This window comes from Phaenicophaeus curvirostris, chromosome 7 (assembly GCF_032191515.1).
Source record: "Phaenicophaeus curvirostris isolate KB17595 chromosome 7, BPBGC_Pcur_1.0, whole genome shotgun sequence".
Classification (NCBI taxonomy): Eukaryota; Metazoa; Chordata; class Aves; order Cuculiformes; family Cuculidae; genus Phaenicophaeus; species Phaenicophaeus curvirostris.
In genome coordinates this window covers 36,373,964-36,395,988 of record NC_091398.1, presented here as the reverse complement: position 1 = coordinate 36,395,988, position 22,025 = coordinate 36,373,964, and the positions used below count along the sequence as shown (strand labels likewise).

The 22,025-nt window shown below is 38.4% G+C and overlaps 1 protein-coding gene across 1 annotated transcript in view; it reads left to right on the top strand.

Moving 5' to 3' along the window:
• LOC138722868 (von Willebrand factor D and EGF domain-containing protein-like) overlaps positions 1-22,025 on the top strand; it is a 177,048-nt gene that overhangs the window by 87,756 nt on the left and 67,267 nt on the right. The window contains exons 12-17 of the mRNA XM_069861550.1: positions 7,310-7,446; positions 8,508-8,669; positions 13,116-13,220; positions 15,380-15,494; positions 19,031-19,281; positions 20,497-20,716. Coding sequence (XP_069717651.1) covers positions 7,310-7,446; positions 8,508-8,669; positions 13,116-13,220; positions 15,380-15,494; positions 19,031-19,281; positions 20,497-20,716 — 990 coding nt within the window. The remainder of the gene's footprint in view (positions 1-7,309; positions 7,447-8,507; positions 8,670-13,115; positions 13,221-15,379; positions 15,495-19,030; positions 19,282-20,496; positions 20,717-22,025) is intronic.

Genomic DNA, 22,025 nt, shown 5'->3' with positions numbered 1-22,025 from the left:
ATTACAGTTCCTCAGGTCGGGTCTTCTGAATGAAGATGTCGCTCTCTTATGGAAGAAGAAGCTTAGAGCTTTCATCAGGCCATTCATGCACGTGTATTATAGAAATCTCACTGTTTATACAGTTGTGGTTTATTTTTAAGCTTAATTCCTATTTTCAAGGACAAAATATGAGGGAGACATTTAAAGAAAGGATTTAAATTGTTTTGAGATCCTCATGTGCAAGGGTACAGAGTGTTTGAGTTCTCTATGTCAAACATCTGCTTTGGAGATTTTGCATGGGAACACATTGCCTTTGATATAAATATGTTTCTCCCTCTTCTATCAATTCAGTAGTCTTTAAATTCCAGACCATGGGGGCATAATGATCATTTAAGCACTGTTAGTCTGTCAAGTAAATGGATATTTTTTGGCATATTCAATATGTGTTTTGCCTACGTGATACATCACAACAGCGTAACGGCAGCCATCAGGATGTACTGGGTCAATAGAATCTCTCCATGCATAAATTGGACTGTAAAAGTGAAAAACGCATACTTGACTTTTCAAAGATAAAACAGTTAATTTTTTAAATCATCAAGATATCTACAAAAAAACATGCTACTCACTGTATGTTAAGGTGAGCTTACTGGATCATCTTGGAAAATGGAAAAAGAATAAATATGAAGATACATATTAAACAATTAAAATATTGGTTTCAGTTATTTAGCTTTTTCTTAGTTAAAGCAACTTAGGATTTAATATTGAATGTAAATTGGAAAAAAATTAAAAGTGTTTATTTACAAAATACATTGTTTATTCCTCCCAGACATCTACCGAGGAGCAGTCGTCTTCAGTGTGAGCTATGCATCCTAATAATAATGGTGTCTTATATCAATAAAATTATTGTAGAGTGTCTCAGATCTAGGTCATAAAAATTTACACCAATGTATTCTTCTCAATAGGCTAAAAACAAAGGTGGCATTAGTGGTCATAATTGGATTACTCATCCAAACACAATTTTTTGAACATAGGATTATCTGCTTCTGAAAATTTCACTTTTAGAATGAACTAACATCTACAAACACAATATCTTGGTAAGAGCCACAAAATTTACAAAAGAAATACAGTTAAAAATCCAAAGAAAATAAAAATTGTGAACCTAACTTACCCTACCGTTGATGTATCCTCACTGACACGCATGTACTCTACTTTATATTGATGGGGACAGATTTCTCCCAGCCACATAAAACTTATTTGTGGGTAATTCTCCGGAATCGACAAGCTTCATGCTATTTTTGAAGATTTTCTTCTTTTCATAATGTTTTTTCTCTACTTTTCGATGGTGCAGATGCAATAAACACACATCTGAAAAAGCAAACATCAATAACAGCTTTAATCTACTGTTTTAACTCCCAGTTCTTTCCATTCAAAGTGCAGACCTGGCTGAGCAGGAAAAGGGCTATTAGCTAGATAGTTACAAAGTCAATAGTAACTGAATTTTAAAAGGATATCAAATCCTTATGATAAGGGACATGAAAGGTTGCATGCTCAGTGATCCATACTATTCCCTGCAAATCAGATCAGGGAGATTAGTCTTTTCTGGTGATTAGTTTATTTGCTTTAATGCAAAGCAATAAAAGCAGTACAGTGAAATATGTAGCTAAACAAAAAACATTTTCTGAAGTATATAGAATTAAATGCTAGAAAAGTTTATAGAATTATAGGTCTGATTTAAACTGACCCAAGCCAGACTCTCCAGATGCACGCCTATAACTTCTTTACATCAGGCTGTTTGCAGGCACTACGGGAAATTTCAGCCTTAAATCTTGTTAAATCCAAAACAAAACAAAAAGCTGTGAATAAATACCTTCCTTCCCCAAATACTCACACACACATACACATGACACGCAACAGTTTCAGGATAGTTTATGAGCTAAAGAATTAAACCCTGCAAAACATTAAAAGGTCTGATTTAAACTGACCAAAGCTAAAAAGTCAGAGCAAATCTATAATGCCTTTAGATCATGTTTTATGTCGTGTAAAGAACCCACAATTTACCAGCACAGAGGGTTTAATCAATTGTGAATAAAAACCCAAGTGTAATAACCAGATCCTATTCTAATTCAAGTAGCTGTAACAATGAGAAAATTACAAAAAAACCCAACTAATTGGATGATAGAGTGGACATGAGGATCATGATGATGCCGACAAACACCTTTGTGCCCAGATCCCTTTGAGTGGCACCACTGTGGGGAACTGTAAGATCCTGCCAGGGTTTCTGCCCTGAGGTGCCTTCAAGGGACTGAAACAGAGACTCACTTTGAATGTCAATAAGTGCCAGGAATGCGCAACCAGATCTTACGTTTTACCACCTATCAATACCATCTGGAAAAAAAAAGGCAATATTCTGTACTTAACAGCAAAATCCTCTTCTTTTCTATTGCTAAACTAAATTGCTAGTAAGCCTTTTAAAAATAGAAGGATCAGATAGACATGAAATGTCATAGTGAGATTTCTAAAGCAAAAATAATCTACCATATTGTTGCAGCAAATGGATGCTTTCAGTTTGAAATTTAGCCAGTGCAGTTCTCACAGGCAGTGAGAACTTGCAAAATGTCTTTGCCACACTCTCCAGGGCTCATTTATGCACATCATCATGGCTACCAGAGACTTGAGTATCTCCATTTCAGCTTAAGATCATAGGTCCAGGGTTCAGTACTGTGACAAACTCTAGTTCTTTCAGAACTGGTTTTGGAAGCAGGGACAAACATAGTCTTCATCCAGAAGTCAGTGATGTACAAAAATCCTGGCACAGTATGTAGCTGCTAATACTTTTTCTTAGGGATAAGTTTCAAATGAGCTTTGGTTTACGGATACCATGAGTTCCAGAATAATTCATTCGATAATTGTGTCTATGACTGCTCTAATAACCCTGTATAAAATAAAAGAAAAAGAAAAAAAAAGGTTCTAATAACCCTGTATTAAAAAAAAAATGAAAGAAATATAAAGTTTGTGCATTTATTTGAGTAGAAGAAGATTCAGACTTGCTGCATCCAAGCTGTGGGTAACTAAATACCAGTCTGTTCTGACCCAGAACTCTCATAGCTGCAATAACTAGCTGTCCACAGCCAAAAAGCCTCTGGCATTGCAGCTTGCTCAACCATCTATATGATTTTCAGGATAGGGCAACTGGACAATATGGAAAATTTTCTTTTACACTTCAGCAAAGTTGTGACCATACTCAGCACTTATGATCTGATTCTTGATTTTTTTTTTCACGATTTAGGTTACTTATTTACCACTGTGATCAAGAAATGTGGGGTAATCCATTTCTTTCTCTTTATTTGAACAAAGTTCTTGCCAGTTTAAATTTCCAGTTTGCTGCCCCAGCCTGCAGTTGCATCTGTAGCTTTCAAACACAGAAGAATGATTATTTGTGCTAGCATATTTTTCTAATCAAAAGTGGAAACCAAACACGAACCGTGTCTATTCATCAATAAGACTTCAATAAGTGTAGTTTTGCAAGATTCTTGATTTTGTGTCAACTGTCTCCATTTTAATTCTATATTTGTGCATAGTTATTATCGGCAATGTATTATAGGCAAGAAATAACTATAAAACCAATTGCGTATTTATGCAGAGTTTTTTAAAATCTATTATGTAGCCCGTGCTCCTTGTCAGGTTTGACTCATGTAAATGCTTACAGAAAGAAACCACACTGCCAGTGCTGCCAGCAGCTCTGAACTAACTATTCCTTCCTGCAAATTCTTACTGGGGGTAAAGCAGAGGGACAAGGAGGGGTCCTGTCTCTCAAGGAAGGCACAATACAAATCAAGCAAGGCAGATCCCTTACTTCTATCTAATCACTTGAGGTCTGGAGGCCTTTTAGATGCAATCTTCAAGTCCAGAGTTCTCTCTCTTTTTTATTCTAAGTTTTAAAACTGTTAAACCATTAAAACTTGAGATTATTTTTTTTTACTTTTTTACCCAACATCTCCTGCTGATCATCAGCCTCCCAGTGTGATGCTTTACCAGAAAACAGACACATTTCAGGTGTACTCAGCATGTGAGCAGACCAGGCATTAGAAATGTCTTGAGGAATGTGAATGCACAGCTGGTTAAATCTCACTCCATAACATGACTGCTCCCTGCTCCCTATCTGAGCCCCAGGTACCACCCTGAGCTTCGGGTTTTTGTCTACCTGTAAAACTCAAAGTAAGTTTTTGGCCTATAGGCCATATAGAGAAAAAGAGTATGTTCTGTTCTGGATTTTTTTGTATTTTGGCATTCAGACTCCTAAACATATATTATTAATGTTCAAACTAGTCGTACTTTTCACAAGCCTGTTCCATGCGCTGCCTGATTTCCTGCATATTTCCCTCCTGCCTCTTTAACTTGCTCCTCCGCAGACATCAGGTACTCATCCCACCTCTCCAAGCTCTCTGCTTTCTCTGGATATCTGCACTTCTGCCCTTACTCTCCCCTTTGTGATATTTCCCAGCTTTTTCCTTTGCTCTCGTCTTTCTCTCCTCCAGTCTTCTGCTGAACTACTTGCAGATCTTTCGCTAAGGTTTTTCAGGCTCTCCAATATTTCCTTCTCACGTATTCACCTCTCTGGCCTGCAAGCATATGCCACACAAAGGCTTATTAACTAATCCACTAATACAGGGAGCTACAAACAACAGCCCAACCATGACTGCGTTTCCCTCAGCAGAAGCAGGATCGATATGGGTCAGTACCCAGCTACCAACTGTTATGAGACTTCTCCAAAGTTAACGTCATTGACATTTCACCTTCCATGTTTGGTTGAAACTGGCTAGCATATAAAAAAAAGACCAGAAGATGGAAGGAAAGACAAAAATTCATTTTAAAAATATATGCCTGAAATTTGTACTCCCATTAAACATCTCATTTTAAAAAAAACAAATCCATTTTCAAAAGTGATGTACTGCCTATACTGAGGTCTAAGGTCTGAACTCCAGGATCAATTTATTTTAAAAGGAGTCATTATTATTACTTTCATTTTTCATCAGAGTTTCTCCCTCTCCTTTCTTTCCTCCCAACACCCCCTGTGAAAGACCTTAATAAAAACGTGCGTGGAGACACCACCACCTTCTCGGTACCATATAGAATCATAGAATAACCAGGTTGGAAGAGACCCACCGGATTATCGAGTCCAACCATTACTATCTTCAGCTGGCCAGAAATAAAAGACCATTAAATTATATATTGTCTCCCATACAACCTTGCTGAGCAGTCCTCCCATTAGAGCACTCCCAGCTGAAGGTGATTTCACATGGCCAGTTGAGGTAAGAGCAAAAGGCCCACCTGGACAACAGCTCAATTCCCTCCTTCTTCTTCACCTTCATCAAACAAAACACAAGGTGCATTTTAATTCCATGAACCTTTCACCCCTTTTACCAGAAAAAAAAATCCCATTTTCATTCTGATTAACGCACAACATAGCAAATCTTGAGAGAAGACATCCAAAGCAAAAACATCTATGTGTTTTCTCTAGATTTTCTCCATTTAACAACGTTGTACAAAAGTTTGTACAGACTGGTTTGAGAGGAACAGATATGAAACATCATGCTGATACTGTAAGTCATTTTAGAAAGCACTGAAGCTGGGTAATCTTGCCCTAGCCCTTACACATCATGTCAGGATGTTCATAAAGATGTAAGAAAACCCTCAGGGAAGTACACGGGGCTCATCTGCAAACCTGAGAGCACCTTCCTGGAAGAGGAACAGCTGCAGGATCACAGTCCTTTGCCTCACTCCTTCCCAGGCTATGAGATTTTACTTCACCTAGAGAAGCCTGAAAATCTGCAACAATAATGAAAATTTTAATGCAATTCCAGCTACCTCAGTACTAGTGGGGCTAAGTATTAAAATCTTATGAAAAACATAATGAACCATTCTCCTTTTTTTCTAATTTTTATGCACTAACCACAGAGGAAGGCAATTTATCAAAACCATGCACTATGTCTGACTAATAGTTTTGTACGTTACAGGAACCCACAACTAACTGATGAATGCTGATAAGCTGTAAACCATTTCGCTTCTTGTAAATATTGCAAAGTGTCCAACAGTGCTGCTAATACTGCTGCAATAAAATCAATAAAAAAAAATAAAAGAAAGAAAAGCTAAAAGCGTTTCAGAGGTACAAAAGAAGTCTTTTCACTGTTTTTCACATTTATGTTGCTTTCCTTCCTTTCTCTAGAAAAACAAGAGTCATGTAGCTATGTTGTTATGGGCTGCAATCTGGTAGGATCACAGTGTTGAAACTGCATTCATCCTAGTTACAGCTTAAATGGCAGAGCCCTAAAGGAGCAGTGAGGTACTAGGGAAGGTTATCAACTCAGCTAAGGGCATTTTGCCCCTTGAATCAGAGCTGAACTAATGTATCACTAAAATATCAGATGATACAGAACTTCTGGTTTAGATAAGCTACGGCTGAGAGAGAACTGATGGGCAATAATGCTTTGCCAGAGCAGTCGTGATGGGGAAGGGAAGAGGGAAAGCTAAGCATGTAAATTCTGCCATCCAACAGACTTACATTTTGATGCCATAAAAAAAACACCCAATATGAAAGCAATGAGCAATTTTAAATGGTGAATGCCTGAAGTGCAACAGAATACAAATGAAACTTTACTGAGAATCACAACACATTATAAAAACAGTAACGGGTGAAATTTGACATAGTAAAGGAGGCAGTACAGGCTGCCCCCCTCTAGACCTCAAAACAGGATTTAACTGAAACAGCTACATGACATTTGTGTTGATGCTGCAGAACTGAGTGTCACCCATTAACGATTTAATCATATTTCTTTGAGGATCATAATTTTCATTGCATCCACATTTTTTTGAAAAAAATAAAAGGACTCTCTTTTGCTCTGCTTTTTCACATTATGAGGAGCCTGGTGGTATGATCATCTTCAGGTACTTCCACTTCTCTCTCCCACTTCTCTACCCTATGGCATATGTGCTCTCATCCTGTTACCTGGGTCAACAGAAGTATTACCACTGAAGACCTTTTATTAAGAAGCTGCTGCTTCAGTTAATTGATTCCATGAGCCGTATAACATGCATTAATGTATCTTGCAGTATTGGGTGCACAGGGAAATTATTCAATGGAGGTTTGCTGCTTCCCATTTTGACAACTGTTGCTCCTCTCTTCAAGAGAAATTCACGGGGGAGCAAGGAAGACCCCCAAGGAAAAGAATTAAACCAAAACAACCAGGAACAACAACAAAATCTCTGATAAACCAGAACAGAACAGCATGTAAGTTTTAGTCTCTAAAGCTTTATATCTATTTCACCCTTTCAGAGCAAGCTTTGGAAATCACAGGCTTAGAAAACGGAGGTCTCTGCAACATCCGAGCCTCCGACTGCACCAGGATCCGGGTGTTTGGCCTTGGCTTCAAAGCGTCACCCAACCTGCACTGCGAGGTCACCAGGTTAATTGTAAGCAACTTCCAATGGGCTTGCAAAATATCGATGACACAGTCAGACTTTGACATGCTCTTATTAAAGTCTTTTACCCTGAACCGTGCCAAGTGCCATCATCTTTCACTGCCGCAGTGGGGTGCAAAGTCCTTTGAATTCCATTGCAAATACATTTGCTACAAACAAGGTAGCTGAAGAGGCTCAGCCCTTTCCAGGACTGATTCCTTGGAAATGCATCGCTATGAGTTCTTGCTAATTTTCTCTGTGGGGTTTTGTATAACTCTTGTTTTGTTCAGCTGCACTGTAGTCCAGTGAAGCCTGAAGTTACAATATTATTTCTCATTTTGTGCATCTGGAATCTGTATGCTTGGATGTTTTCATAAACACATTTGAATGCTAAGTCTTGTGGTTAAATATAAGGTTTCCTCAACATGCACACAGAGGTTCCTATTTTTCTTAGTCATAGTTAAATATCAAGTCAGAGCTTTAATGACTATTAAACCCATCTCATCTGCTAACACTGTAATTTTATGAACAGCTATACACAGGCAATGCTAAGACTGAATTATTTGTTGTATTAGTATACTCAGACAGGAAGGGTTTGATTCATATTATAAACCCACTACATAATAGACTTTAATCCTCATTACCACTCAGTACTAACATGCTAATCAGGCACAGCTGAGATTCACCTAACATGCCTGCTTAAGGCTCGTCAGACTCTTAAGAACCAGTGATGTCTTGTGCAGCTGATCTAGATAAGCAGCAGACTCGGCCTTCGAGGAGCAATGAGCTGGCTGCAGAGCTCCAGTAGCAAACACAAAGTTGCTCCACCACATCACCCAGTCTCACCCCATCCCAAGTGCAAACTACGGCACTTCCTAAATCAATAGACTGCTTGCATGCATAGATGAGAATGCCTTGCTTTTTACTGTAGCTATAGTAACAGCATGATTTCTTTTAAATAAGCCATCTGGAAATGCCTTATATTATTAACTAGATACATAAACATATGTTGATAACTGGAATTTCTTTATATGAGACTTCAGTTTCTGCACTGTCCTTCTGTTTTACTGTAGCATCTCAATGGCGAATGGATATCAAGAGAACAAGAAACCACAAAAGCAGATTTTCTCAGCTCTGAGGTTGTTGACTGCCAGATTCCTCTCCTGAACGTTACAGAGACAGAGGCTGTGCACTTTGTGGCTGGTGATGAGCCGTTTGCAAGATGGCAAGTGAAAGTAGGAATTTCTAATGTTTCTAAGAAATTATTTAGAAGGAGAAAATCAGTTGTCATGGTAAATTAAAATGCAAAGCACAATTTGCTTCCCTTCAGAAACGAAAATGCCTGTAGAAATACTCACATTAATGTCATGCAGGGAGAGAAAAAAACCCACCAACCAAAACAATGTGAGTTAAAACCAGGTGTCTTTGTAGGCAATCCAAAAGTGCAAATTACAATCATTTCTTCAGGTAATCACCCAAGATTGATGCAGTTGGACTAATCAATTGTTAATCATTACTATTTCATTTCTGGAAGCCCCAGCTCAAACTCATGATTAGGCAGCAAGTATAAGACAGCTTTGATACTCTATTTGCAAGACTGATTCTTGTTCAGTGTATGAACTGGCTGGCTCCTGGGCAGCTGGTGAGGATTTGCATGCTGTGAGCAGAGACGTCATAGTCGTGGTCTTGAACGACTACAGAAAGAAGCATGTGCAGTGCCAGCTCATGCTGGGTTCTCTGCTATGATTTTAGGTCCTTTCTGTTCACAGAATGATATCTGCTTTCTAAATATTTCCAGGAAACCAGTGCCTTACTGACCTTGAGCCTGTTACTCTTGGTCTTATTCTCAGCATGGATGGTTATTTTCTGCAGTTTGTTTAGGTTTTTTTAAGTCTGAGATTGTTTAAATGATCCGTGGCTGAGAAAAACATATTGCCATGGTAGAAAGACTGCAGATGTGCTTTGAAAACTGTAGCACGTAAAAAAAGAAAAGCATAAAACACTGACTTCACTGCAGTGTTACTGCCTGTCCTGCACCCCACAGCTGTCTGTAACCCAGACTGGGGATGTGTGCTGCCATGTGGTTTAGGGGCAGCAGAAAGATGTTTGGCAGTACATATTTTCTACCCAGTATTTGATTTTAAATAGATTGGGATTTACGTTTTAAGGGATTAGTGTAAGATCTGGGTGGGAGCAGAGCTTGACCACCAGCTGCTGGGGTGGAAATTGAACCTTCCTTCTGGAGAAGGAGCCATCAGAGTGGGCAGTTACTGAGGATGAACCAGGAGGGCATTTCTTGTGCTTAGGGCTCAATGCTTTTTCTAAGGAGATACTGAACCCTGCCAGCTGTGAGACGAAACACCATCTCATGATGGAAGTATCCAAGACAGAGACATCATGGAGTTTTCTAGTCCAGGAGGACAGCTAACTTTTATGCACGTGTGCAGAGCCTTTTCTCTAACTAAGATAGCTTCCCTGCAGCGCAGCTGCATAACAATTCAGTTTGCTTTCAAGTGCTACCTTTCAGCCCTGAGGAGGTCTGTACATGTTTCTTATTTTTCCTCTCAAAACACATGTAGAATTTCTCTTTCCTTGCACTCAAGTTCAGAAAAATCTCTGCACCTGTAAGCCTTCTGCCCCTTCCCTCTCCTTCAAATCCTGCAGTAAAAATTCACGGCTATGCAGTGAATAGACAATTAAATCATCTCAGTCCATCCAGATTGCCTGCATGGGAATCCTACTTCTCCTGTGGGTCTTTTTGCTGAACGAATCGGGAAGGCAGAGCTCAGAGCTCAGTTTCAAAGGCAGCTGGCCTTACATGGTGGCACAGAGAACAAAACAATGGAGCATTTCAACATAAAAAATTATTTGAGACTAATTCTGCAGATGTTAAAAAAGTTGTGCTTCAGAGAAGACTTACTGCAACATTGACCTTCTGGGTTATGTTAATACATACTTCTTAAAATACAGGTAAAATATTTTTCAGAACCAAAAACCAACATACTTTGTTCTGGAAATGTTACTGGTCAGTATTTTCAGAATCTCTCCCCACTCCCAAATCAAATTTCAGAGGAATCAACAAAGTTTCACTTAAACTTTTTGCACTAACAACACTGGGGAAACAAAGGCTTGACGAGCTTTTCTCAATGCTCTTTCATTTTATCTGCTCTTGTATTCATGTTTCAGATTTTGCTCATTCTTTCCATGACATGCTGCTGAATGTAGATAAGAAAGTACATGGGTCTACACCAGAGCGTTTGGTATAATTAGTTTAGATATCAAAATACAGACTCCTATTTGGGCAGCAGATGACTTAGGCTGTCCACACAGATGCCTGGGTGAAGAGGTGAGAGAGCTTGGCAGGCACTTATCAAATTTGGGAAGCAGGTCTCTCGTTTATTCTCAATTCTTTATCATTGCCTGTATTTATCAAGAGCAGAAAAAACATTTGTTAATAAGCCAGTGAGGCAGAAAACAAATTTGAATTCAGTAAGTTTTTATAGTTTTCGTTTTTCATTAACAAGTCAAATTGTATGTAGATTATGAGTGATACAAATAAATAGCAAACGAAAAGTGAATGAAATACTTCAGGCAGAAGTGACAGAGTTCCTGACTGTCCTGACTGTTTATTCAGAAGAAGTGGCTCTTTCTTACTAGATGATACATAAATTCAAGCAATCAAGGCACAACTTTAAGTGGGTCTTTGGCTTTTAAGGGCCAGGCAGACTTGATAAGAGGTTTTCTCAGCTTAGATCTCATTGAAATATTTGTTCCACGTCACTAAGGTGACTAATGGAAAAGCAATTAAAATAGCTATAAAACAACCCAATTTTAAAAAGACATCAAAATGGATGTTTATAAGAGAACATACAAAAAAAAAAATCAGATTAAAAAGAAAAAAATCAAATTGGCAAGAGTGACATTTCACTCACGGTGCTCACTTCAGACAGAACAATTAGTGCAATTTGATAGCATGTTATATTTTTCCCTGTCTACTCACATCTTCACCCATTGTTAGTGCACTGGTACTGAGACAACATTGGATGGTCTGGTAAAAGAACGAAATTAAATCTAAATTGCATTAAGAATAATAGATACTTAATGGAATTCTCGGTGCCAATAAGCACTGTCTTTCAGTGAAGAGTGGGTCTTGAGGTGGGGGTTGCCTCTTTTATTTCTTCTCCTCCCAGACTACGGTACAAGTTCTTTATTTCTTTTAGAAGAGTCTTTACCTTTAGTATAACACAATTTCTAACTTCTCGTCTGAATATGACGTACAAGATTTTTTTTCCCTTAAAGTTATACCAATGTATTTTGCTTCAATTTAATTTAGTTCAGAAAAGTTGTCTCTCTTTCACAATTTCAGATTGTGAATGCCCAGGAATACTGCCGTTTACTTCCTTGTGTTGGTCTCTAAAAAACCAGCACTCTTTGCTGTTCTTTCTGAGCTGGGAACCGTCACGTGTGGAAATTGTGGGAGTATCTACTGTATTACATTCCAGGAGCTTTGCAATCATTCTTAGTGATCTTATGATAACTGGTGCTTTTCATGAAACTTATTCAAGTAATTTTTACTCTGTGCACTTCCAGTTATCTTTGTTCAATTTAACATACGTTCTTTCTGTGAGCTGAAATAGTTTATTAATTGATCAAAAACCTTTATACTCCTGATTTGTAAAAGTCCTTTGTAAAGGGACTGAGGGTGTTTCAGCTTTGAGGTCACAGGAGAGATAAAGGAGGGCTGGAGGGTTATTTCTATAGCAAGAGGACAGAAGGAGCACCTGACCTAGCCAAAGCAAAGGCTTTGTTAGATCCGCTAAATAGCAGCTTTAGTTTGACCATGAGAACCTGAAACCCAAAATATACCTGACAGGAAAGTCTTTGCTTTCCTGCTAGTATTCATCAGTGTTTACAACGTGGATTTTAGAAGTATTTCGGGATGCTCTTTAATGTTCACAGATCTCAAGAGGTATAACAATGCGTTCTCAAATGTCAACCCTTTCTACACTAGTCTCGTGTCTTTTCATTTTTATTGTAGAAAAATTAAAATGTTAGCTTACGTGACCCTTTCTTATTGCATAAGCATTCCAATATGAAAAACGCCATGCTAACTTAAGGCTTTCTAAATTACCTACGTGTACAGAAAACTGTGAGCTGGGATGGGAGGTGATTGTTCTACTTTATATTCCTGCAGAAATGGGACTGTTGCTGTCTGGTACTATCTGTTCTAGCACTTTTTTTTGTTTAATAATGTGCATTCTCTTTTATTTTACCCCAAGGAGATTACTTACTGATTTGTCATTACTAAGAAAATGGTCCTGAATTCCAGCCAAAAGTCTTAATTTTATTTCACAACTCCTTGAAATGCACCCTTGTGTGCTTCGGTATCTATGCAGTTTCCATACGGGTATTGAAAAAAAACTCAGAAAAAAAGAAACCTAACAGCAATCAGAAAAGTTGAATGCCAGCTGAGCCAAAAGACCTTTTGGTTATTAATGAACAGTTTCCAGTTTGGAGCATTAAGCAATTTGTTGGCTTGCAGTAGAACCACTCACTAGTGGTTTAATATATCTTGCTGGCAAGCACCCAGTTCAAGGGGGCAACAGTATATGCTCCAAAACGAGCAGACAGTCTCCATATGGAACATTATTACTTATAAGGATGATTTTTGTATCATTTAGATCACTAATGATGGCCTCCAGTACAGTAATTCCAGAGCACTGACCCTGTATGATGCAGTCTGCCAGACCTGCCAATTACATCCAACCGGACTTTGTAAATTAAAGGTAATTTAAAGAGCATAAAGGTTTAATATGGATCGTTCATCTCTTCCTCAGTCCCTCTCCTTCCCTTTGATGTGCTTCATCTAATAACTGCTTCAGAAGAGGAAAATCTATCTCATAGGTTAACTGCACAGCATAAGACTTCTGTCTTTCAAAATCTCCTGTCTGTGGTATTTCTTTTTCATATTTACATGGTGTATGAATACCTGATAGAGCATGCTTTGTGATGGACCTGTCTCAGACAGACACTTTTATACTTTGCAGCTGTTGATGGAAGTAAATAAGACTGAGGAACCTCCCCTGAAAGGCAGCTTAACTTCACTTTTGAAGTGTTGCTGCTAGTAAGGTATTTTACCTCTCCTAGCTTGTTTGGTGAAGGCACTGTAGCTGTAAGGTATATCATTTCTATACGCATTTTCTGCCCTAGCAAGAGGTATAGTAAGATGTATGTTATATAGTTTTTGCCGTGTGAAAACACCTTTCAGAGAACATAAACCATTCTTGCTTACATTAAACACTGCTAAGTACAAACATATAGTACTTTGACAGTTTCAAAACCATAATCAAAAGTCTAGTGCTACGTTTTAAACTGCTAACATACTAGGAACTGCCTAGAGAGCACTATAACCCTTTGTTTTCCTCTGGACTTATTAGTATAGCATCCCCTACTCCTTAAAAAAGAGCTTCCCTGCCTTTATTTTCTGAAGGATTGTGTTACACTTTTCCAGTTTTTAGTGGGGCTTTAAAAGAAACTTTTGAAGGGTCTGGGGATATTTGAATCTTTCATTCTGCTTTCCTACCCTGAGGCAAATATGGATGAACAGGAGACCACCAGTCTGCATTTTTATAAAATGAAGATTAATCAGGTATATCTTAACTCATTTGTCTCACTGTTCTCATTAACACTAATAGGAAATTACAGTTTTGAAACTTGCACTGATTGGAAGAACATAACAGTTAGCAAAGCAAAATGAAAGTTCTCATTTTTTCAAATAAATTGTGAATGGAAATTACTTTAGAGGCCCAAACAAGGGCAAAGCTACTTAAATTTCATATTAAGATAATTATGTCAGAACCATCATAGCGCCAGGGGGAGGTCAAAGGCTTTCCTTATTCTTACATTTTTTAAACTCAGAAGCTTATGTGCTTTCTCAGGATGTTGGTGTTCTCTAGGGTTTATCACTATTTGTACCTTACGATGCTTCAAGAGACTATTTTAACTATGCCTCCAGTTACATCAGACCACATTATAATTACCCCTCTTATAACATTACCTTGTAATACCCAAATTGCTTTCAAAAAAGGTGTTTCAATTATGGGACATTTTATATCAGGCCATTTTACATTCTGTGTTCCTCTTTTATGGAACCCACTCTGTACCATACTATCACATCAGAAAAAGCATCTTTTTCATCAGAACATCAAGCCTTTGAAAACAACAATGAAATAAAATCTTATTAACATCCAGCTTTTAATGCTGAAGCTATGTCACGTTCTATCACATCAGGGAAATTACGAGAGTCTTTTTTTTTACTCTGCCTTACCCATTACTCTTAAAGTAGCGTTATTTAAAATAATGACAAATATACTTTGCAAAGGAACTCTAGGAAATTAATAAAGTAGTAGATGGAAACCACAAGGCCAGTAACAGGACTAGCACCAGTCTCAGAAAAGCAGTGCATATTCAAAGGTGTGAAAAGGAATCACTTTAATTTACCAGAACAGGATTCCAAAATCTCAAATGGAGATTTTATCCAGCCTCAGTTTTTGTTGATCTCATGGAGCCAGCTTCTGAGCATTACCTAATAATAATGATACTAATAGTCACAGATGGGAATAACGGTCACAGGCACTACAGAAGTGTGGAAATGACAAAACAGAATCACATTCTGTCACATTCATCTACGGAAAGCAACATCAAAAGTTGCCGAAGCTAAAACATTGACAGCTACAAGGATCTTACACTGGAAAACTACAAAAATCATTTGTTATAACCCTATTGGGAGAAAGTGCCAGCATTTAAATTGCTACTGTTTTATTGTTTCAAGAGACAAGCAAGTTTCTGCTTATCTTCAGAAATTATTAACTTCAATTTCTTATATTTTTTATTTCTTTTTCCCTTACCTCTACCTCCCACCCTTTTCTATTTCCTTTTTTGGCAGGCAAATACTTGTAATATAGATGGACTTTGCTATGCTGAAGGAGAGTCAAGCCCTACCAGTCCTTGTCTTCTCTGTGAACCTGACGTTTCCAAGTTCACCTGGTCTATTAATGAAAGTAAGACAGTTTTTTAAGATTTAGAAGCACTTAGCTGGAAATTTATGACTCGGTCTATGGAATACATGGTGCCTTCATTTGGCTAACTTGAATCTACCTGCATAATAGTGCAAGCGGACTGTTTGCAATGGGAATAATTTAGTGCACCAGAAATGCAGACTGACCAGAAATGGACAGTACTGCACTGTTTGCGCTGTGCATCTAGGCATGTATCTTGGTCTGGCTGAAACCTGACAAATCTCAAATTAATAAAATCAAACTAACACCTGAAAATGAAATTGTTGATATGCCAGCATTCCATGCAGTGCCCAACCCTGTCAGTTAAGGGTGATGGACCCTTAATACATCTGTGGTTACAAATCTTTAAAGTAACAATTTGGGGAAAAAGCTGTTTTCAAACCACTAGTGTATATTTTTGGTATTTGGAAGAATTGTTTCCTTTCCCTGACCCAAATCCTATGAAATGCCACACAAAAGACCTTGGCTTGGCAGGGAGTCTTAGAGATAGGGATCAGCCTCTCATTACCTTCACCGCCACAGAACCTAAAACTCACTCTGCAGCCCATCATGGCAGGGGTCATGGAGAAGGCTGCCTTTTGAAGCACCACCACTTTTGGATGCTGAGGATTTAATCATAGCTTTTTCACGGCTACATCCCAAGTGTGAGCAACCACCATTATTTACTGCTCGCTCTACAGATCATCCGTGTGTCTAGCAGCATTATCCTCACAGCATATCTCCCCACTTACACAAGCACATCTACATCTCATCAATATATAGATTGTAATGCTACTTTTCTGTAATTCATGTGTCAGTTCTAGGAAGAGTTCCTCTGCACTTTCAGGTTCTGAAAACACAAGCAGTTTACAGAAAGTCATGCGAATGACAGGACAGTTTGCCTTGTTTGTTTGCAGTTTAAGATTCCTTTAGGGTGTCTAGGTCAGCAGGACCCTTCTGGACTGAGAAGGTTGCTCTTGTCCCTGGGAACAGCTGGGGGTGCTCAGGAACAGAGGCTCTTAGAGGGTGCAATGTCTGGCAGCAGAAACAGCAAGACCTGTAACACAGTGGCTGGAGTCCGTAGCTCCAGTGGAGACACTGTCAAGGAGAGCAGTAAGCAGACATGCCTTTCTCAGAAGTGACAGAAAGGCCCTTGAGAAGCATCAGAAATAACCCAAGAGTTTTCAGCAACACAAGAAGCCATAAATTGTCTGAAAGCAGTTTTGGAAGCAGGGACACAATAGAAAGGGAGAGAGCTAGCTGTTCATAAATCCTTTTAATTTGTTTTCCAACTTAGCCACTTCAAATTTTCTCTATTTAAAAACATACACCTCTAGTTTATGTCCTAAAAAATCCAGCTTTGGGAATCCAAAACTCATTGTCAGAAAAAGGTGTAGGCAGGACTATCCCAAATTTTGGCCAACTGAAAATCCCATTGCATGTTACTTGGATGAGTATTTAAAATGCCTAAGGTTAAGCCAGACCTGAAGAAAAGCTTGTACACCTTAAAGCTGTGTTTTCCCCTCCAGGGATATAGTTTAGTCTAATGAGAGATACTACCTGGGACTCACAAACCTTGCCTCCTTTCTGTCTTTCCATTGTATTGGCCACAGCAGCAGCACCTCTAGGGATGAGCTGATCCTGAACGTTACATAGAAAAACTCATTACCAAGACTGAGACAATTCGATTTTAAAATTCAGAAAATGGCTTAAGAGAGAAAAGTGGCATTTGTTTTGGAATTTATAAAATTAGAAGTGATATGGAAAATCTGAAACAGATCATGGTTCACTTTGCAATAATTTCAAAATTCAAAAATATTGAAAATATTTGTCAGACTTGTTTTCAAAATTATGAAAACCTTTTTAAAAGTATTGCAGTAATTAGGATTTTTTATATATTCAGTGGATGGCAAGGAGGTCTCTGTGGAATTGCAAACAGTCTTGTTCACAGACTACTTTCAGAACTCGTTATTTTTTTAGCTGCAACTTCTTGTTACCCTCCATTCAGTTAACACCTTTTTGTTTGTCTGTGAATACATACCCAGCATCAATATTTTATTGATTACTTCGGGCACAACTTTTATGGGCTCCCTGGTTTAAGTGTTTGGGAAATAAAAGGTAAATTAATAGATGGAAGCTTTCAACTGTTATGTCAGGACATTCTGCTGGACAAGCAGATTAGAAAGCTCTGAGAGCACAGAAGCAATGAGTGGAGAGACATATTTAAATAATTGCATAATGTGAGACATGCTATGGAAAGCAAAGCTTGATAAAAGTATGTACATCACAAAAAATCCCTAATGATGACTTCCCACAAGCATAATGCAAGGACATAAGCAGTCTTTATGAGAACACACATATAGTTCATAGTTTTAGAGTGTGACTTGAAATTAATCCACAGTATTAGAAATGTTCCTTAAGTTAAATGTAACTATGGTCAAATTGCATCGTGAGAAGACTCCTTTAAATACCAATACATGTCAATCTACTGCTATTTAAAGAGGAAAGTTTCCTTGAGACTGAGGAGGCTAAGGATATGCAGGTGTTCCTGGCCTTACACAGAGCTGCTGTTACAACAGGGCACTCAGTTGATCTTAATATTCCTTGGTTTCTAATTTTAAAATGGAATAGTTTTCTCTACTATGTCTTTCTTACCTATTTACATTTTAAGTATCTTCAGGTAGCATTCATCTTCTACTGTAAAATACCTAGTACAATTAGGCTTTTATCTTAATTAAGGAAATACTGAATGTAAAACACTAGAAGTAACAATGGCAGTGGTCGCATGATATGCAGTATTGTCATTGGGAACACAGAATCTCAGCAGCACAGGTGTACTTCTGCTGGCACTGAGAAAACCTTTATTCTTGACAATATGTCTAATGAAATTCAGACAAACTGCTCAGGCTTAATTAATGGTCATGTGTAAAGTCAGGAGAATCTACCCAATGGAAGAATTATGCAACTTTTTTCCTGAGTTGCCCACCCAATTTACTCACCATTGAACATTTTGAGATTTAGCTTACTTAAGTTTAAATTGATAGGTAGAGTTGTAGACAGAATAAATATAAATGTAAGTATTAGAAGTATAATTAATTAAAGTTTTAATAAGAACTAGGGGACTGGTGGGAGGTTATAAAAATCATGTCCTATCTCCTTCAATATATCAGGTAGTAGATAAAAAGTAGTGAAATTTCAATATAGGAGAACAGTTCAATGTGAGACATTCATGGGTGGACAAGGTGCTAAGGGACATGGTTTAGTGTTTGATAGGAATGGTTGGACTCGATGATCCGGTGGGTCTCTTCCAACCTGGTTATTCTATGATTCTATGATTCTATGATAGAAGAGGAAGAAAAAGTTACACTTTTTGGTAAAGCCATTTACTGCCTTTAACATCTAAATTGTTTCCTCTGTCAGTCTCAGGGTACATTCAATACCTTTTTCACTGAGAACACTCATACAAACACCTGTGTGGTGATTCTTTACCTGGTAGACACTGTCATTTATGTAATCACGGTTTCATTTTTGCTGTTTAGACAACCTGCCTCCTGTGTTCCAGGCCCCCTCTAGCCAGCTGCTGACATTTATTGGTGAGAATTTTGTTTACCAGTTGATAGCAGTGGATCCGGAAGGGTCAGCCGTGCTATTCATCTTAGAGGCTGGGCCGCACGATGCCAGGCTCTCTCCTGCCGGCCTTCTTATCTGGAAAGTTGATTCAGAAGAAATACAGACCTTTGAATTCACAGTGTCGGATGAATGCAATGCACAAAGCAGATACTCTGTTGAGGTAAGGCACGCTTTAAAGGAAGAAAACAAAACAAACTTGTTTGTCATGTCATTGCTTTGGTGCAATTGTCATTATAGCTAATAATTTGTTACTGTCTAGAAAACTAAGACTTCAGCTATTTCCTCATAAGTGTATATTATCCAGCACAGCAGTAATGATCAATTAATGGAATAAATATCTCTGAGAACATAGAAACTATATATACAAGGAACAAGAGAGAGTGCTATTGATTGCTGTTTGAAAGAACACTCTTGCAGAGCCTTTTAATGGTTCATTAATCTGCTTTAAAATTCACATTCTGTATTTGGATTGCAGAAAAAAGCATATAACATAAAAGACCAAGTTTTATCTATAAAAAGGAGATTATAACTCATTCTCAATGATATTTTTAGAGGGTGTCTTGCTCTTCTGTCATTACTCCATACTTTAAGTTTCTTGGCAGAGCTCGTGCATTGCTTTGGCTTTATTGCACAGCCTAACTTTAACCCTGTGAAAGGATGAGCTAATAAAGTGGGATGCAGACTCTTCACAAAAGAACATTTTAGTGAAGAAAAGTTCTTTATTCCTAAAGATTTCTATTTGCAATCATGCAAGCAACTATCATCAACATACCAATCTGCTGAACCCACACAGCCATGGGGAAACTGGAGTCCAGATATAGGAAACGTTTCAAACTAGACCCATGCTCAGCTAGGTGAGATAGCGCAGAGGTTTGAATATCTTGAAGTGCTGTTCTTGTACATACATAAAATAAAAATATGGGCTTCTCTTCCCTGAATAGAGGACCAACTAAGGAATTCCATGATCATGTTCCTTCCTGGCAGCCATTTGTAACGTGAAACAGTAAGGAGGTCAGGCAAGCAAAGAGAAGAGGTTTTTCATTTCTTATTTGAAAAATAAGGAAGAAATTCTTCCCTGAGATACTATATAAAAACTGCTGTTATAGCAAATAGGTTTTTTTCATCTTATAAATTGTAATGTGCCCCTAAATTATGAAAAACTAATCCCTTTGATGCAAGTTTTCAGTCAAGTAGATAGGTATGCTGAGTATAAGACCAGCCATCTGGACAAAGGAAATAGGTTAGAAATAAGTTTTCATAGTACTAGATAACACATTTGCACTGCATATCTGTCCCTTCCTAAAGGGCAGCAATATACATCTCAGCTGTGATTATTTGGAGGAATCTTACTACAACACCCTTTTGTGTTCCCTAGGTTGGAGTGAAGCCCTGCAGCTGCCTCCACGGTGGAACATGTGTTACTAATATTAAATTCCCTCCAGGCCTTGGTGAATACCTGTGCTTGTGTCCAAATGGATTTGATGGAGAATTTTGCCAGGAAGATATTAATGAATGCAAATCAAATCCCTGCGGCAGCGGAACATGCGTGGACAGTGTGGATAGCTACTTCTGTCAATGTCCCCCTGGACTGGGAGGTAACACCTCACTGTTTCCATCTCTGATTTCACTAGAGATATATTGTGCTGCAGGGCTCCTTGAATGCAGCATGACCACAAGCATCTGTCAAATGGACTACATAAGCTTCCTTTTCAGCTGCCATGACTTAGCTTAGAAGACGTGCTAAATCAAGCTATCTAATTATCCATGCTCAAGAAAGGAAAAATTATCTGAAGCTCAGTGGTCCTGAAGTGATCACTCAATGAGGCTGTGAACCTCCCTAAGTTTCCACCTGCCTATTTCCCATGGATTTGTGAATCCGTGAGCCAAGCTAGGAGAAGACTGATGGTAGAGGGAAAAGGCAAAAATCCAGGACCCTTTTCACTATGTAGGATGTTACTAAATTAAGCCAATGAAAAAATTGTCAATAAGTTACATTTTCTTAGGTCAAGAAAGTAGAAATAGGTATGGAAAACATGCAAAAATACATTGTTCTCTGTCCCCAGTTGAAGCTTCATTATATTTAAGCATTAGAAAACCACAAAGCCATTGCCAGACATATTGATGGAATGAAGTCTAACATTTTAAACTGTTTAGAGATGCGTTTAGGATGCAGGGAAGAGAAGTGATCACTGCACCAAAGAAAAAAAATATTCTTTTACAAAAACAGGATGAAAAGCATGAAAAGGAAGAGTTGGAGAACAAAACGTAGTGAGGCCAAAGAGGTGGATGCAAGACACACAGTGAAAATAGAGAAACCTGAAATGTGAGGAGAAAGAGAAGCCTCTAATAGATAATACAGATGAAAGAACATGTTGGTACCTATCATGCAGTTTATAGTCAGCTTCACTGCACTCAGCACAACTGTGAATTATTCAGACACGTGAAAAAGCACTTGTGACAGCACATGGACAACAACTCCCCCATGCTCTACAGGCTGGAACTGGCACAGCCAGCCATTCGACTCCGCTGCGTTAAGTGTCTGGAGTTTGGCTGAGCTGAGTCTATGTTGAGTCTCACAGCGTGCCTACCACCTCCTCAAGCTGGAACACACACTCCAGCTGCTCATACCATGACTCACTTCCAACATAACAGATTTTTGCATTGGCCTAAACATGCCTTCTCCTGGAGTTTCACAGAAGTTGTGGTCTTTTCTTTTGCAGTTCAGCTCTTCAGGAGGTACAAGACAAATCTGAACATATAGGACTTGAATAGGATTTCTAAACCTGGCTTTTGCTTAGCTTTGCAGACAAAGGGCCAGTTAAAATAACAGTCACTCACTCACCCGGGTTGCTGCGCAGTCACTGGAAAGCAAAGACATTGTGTTGACATCCATTCTTGTCAGAG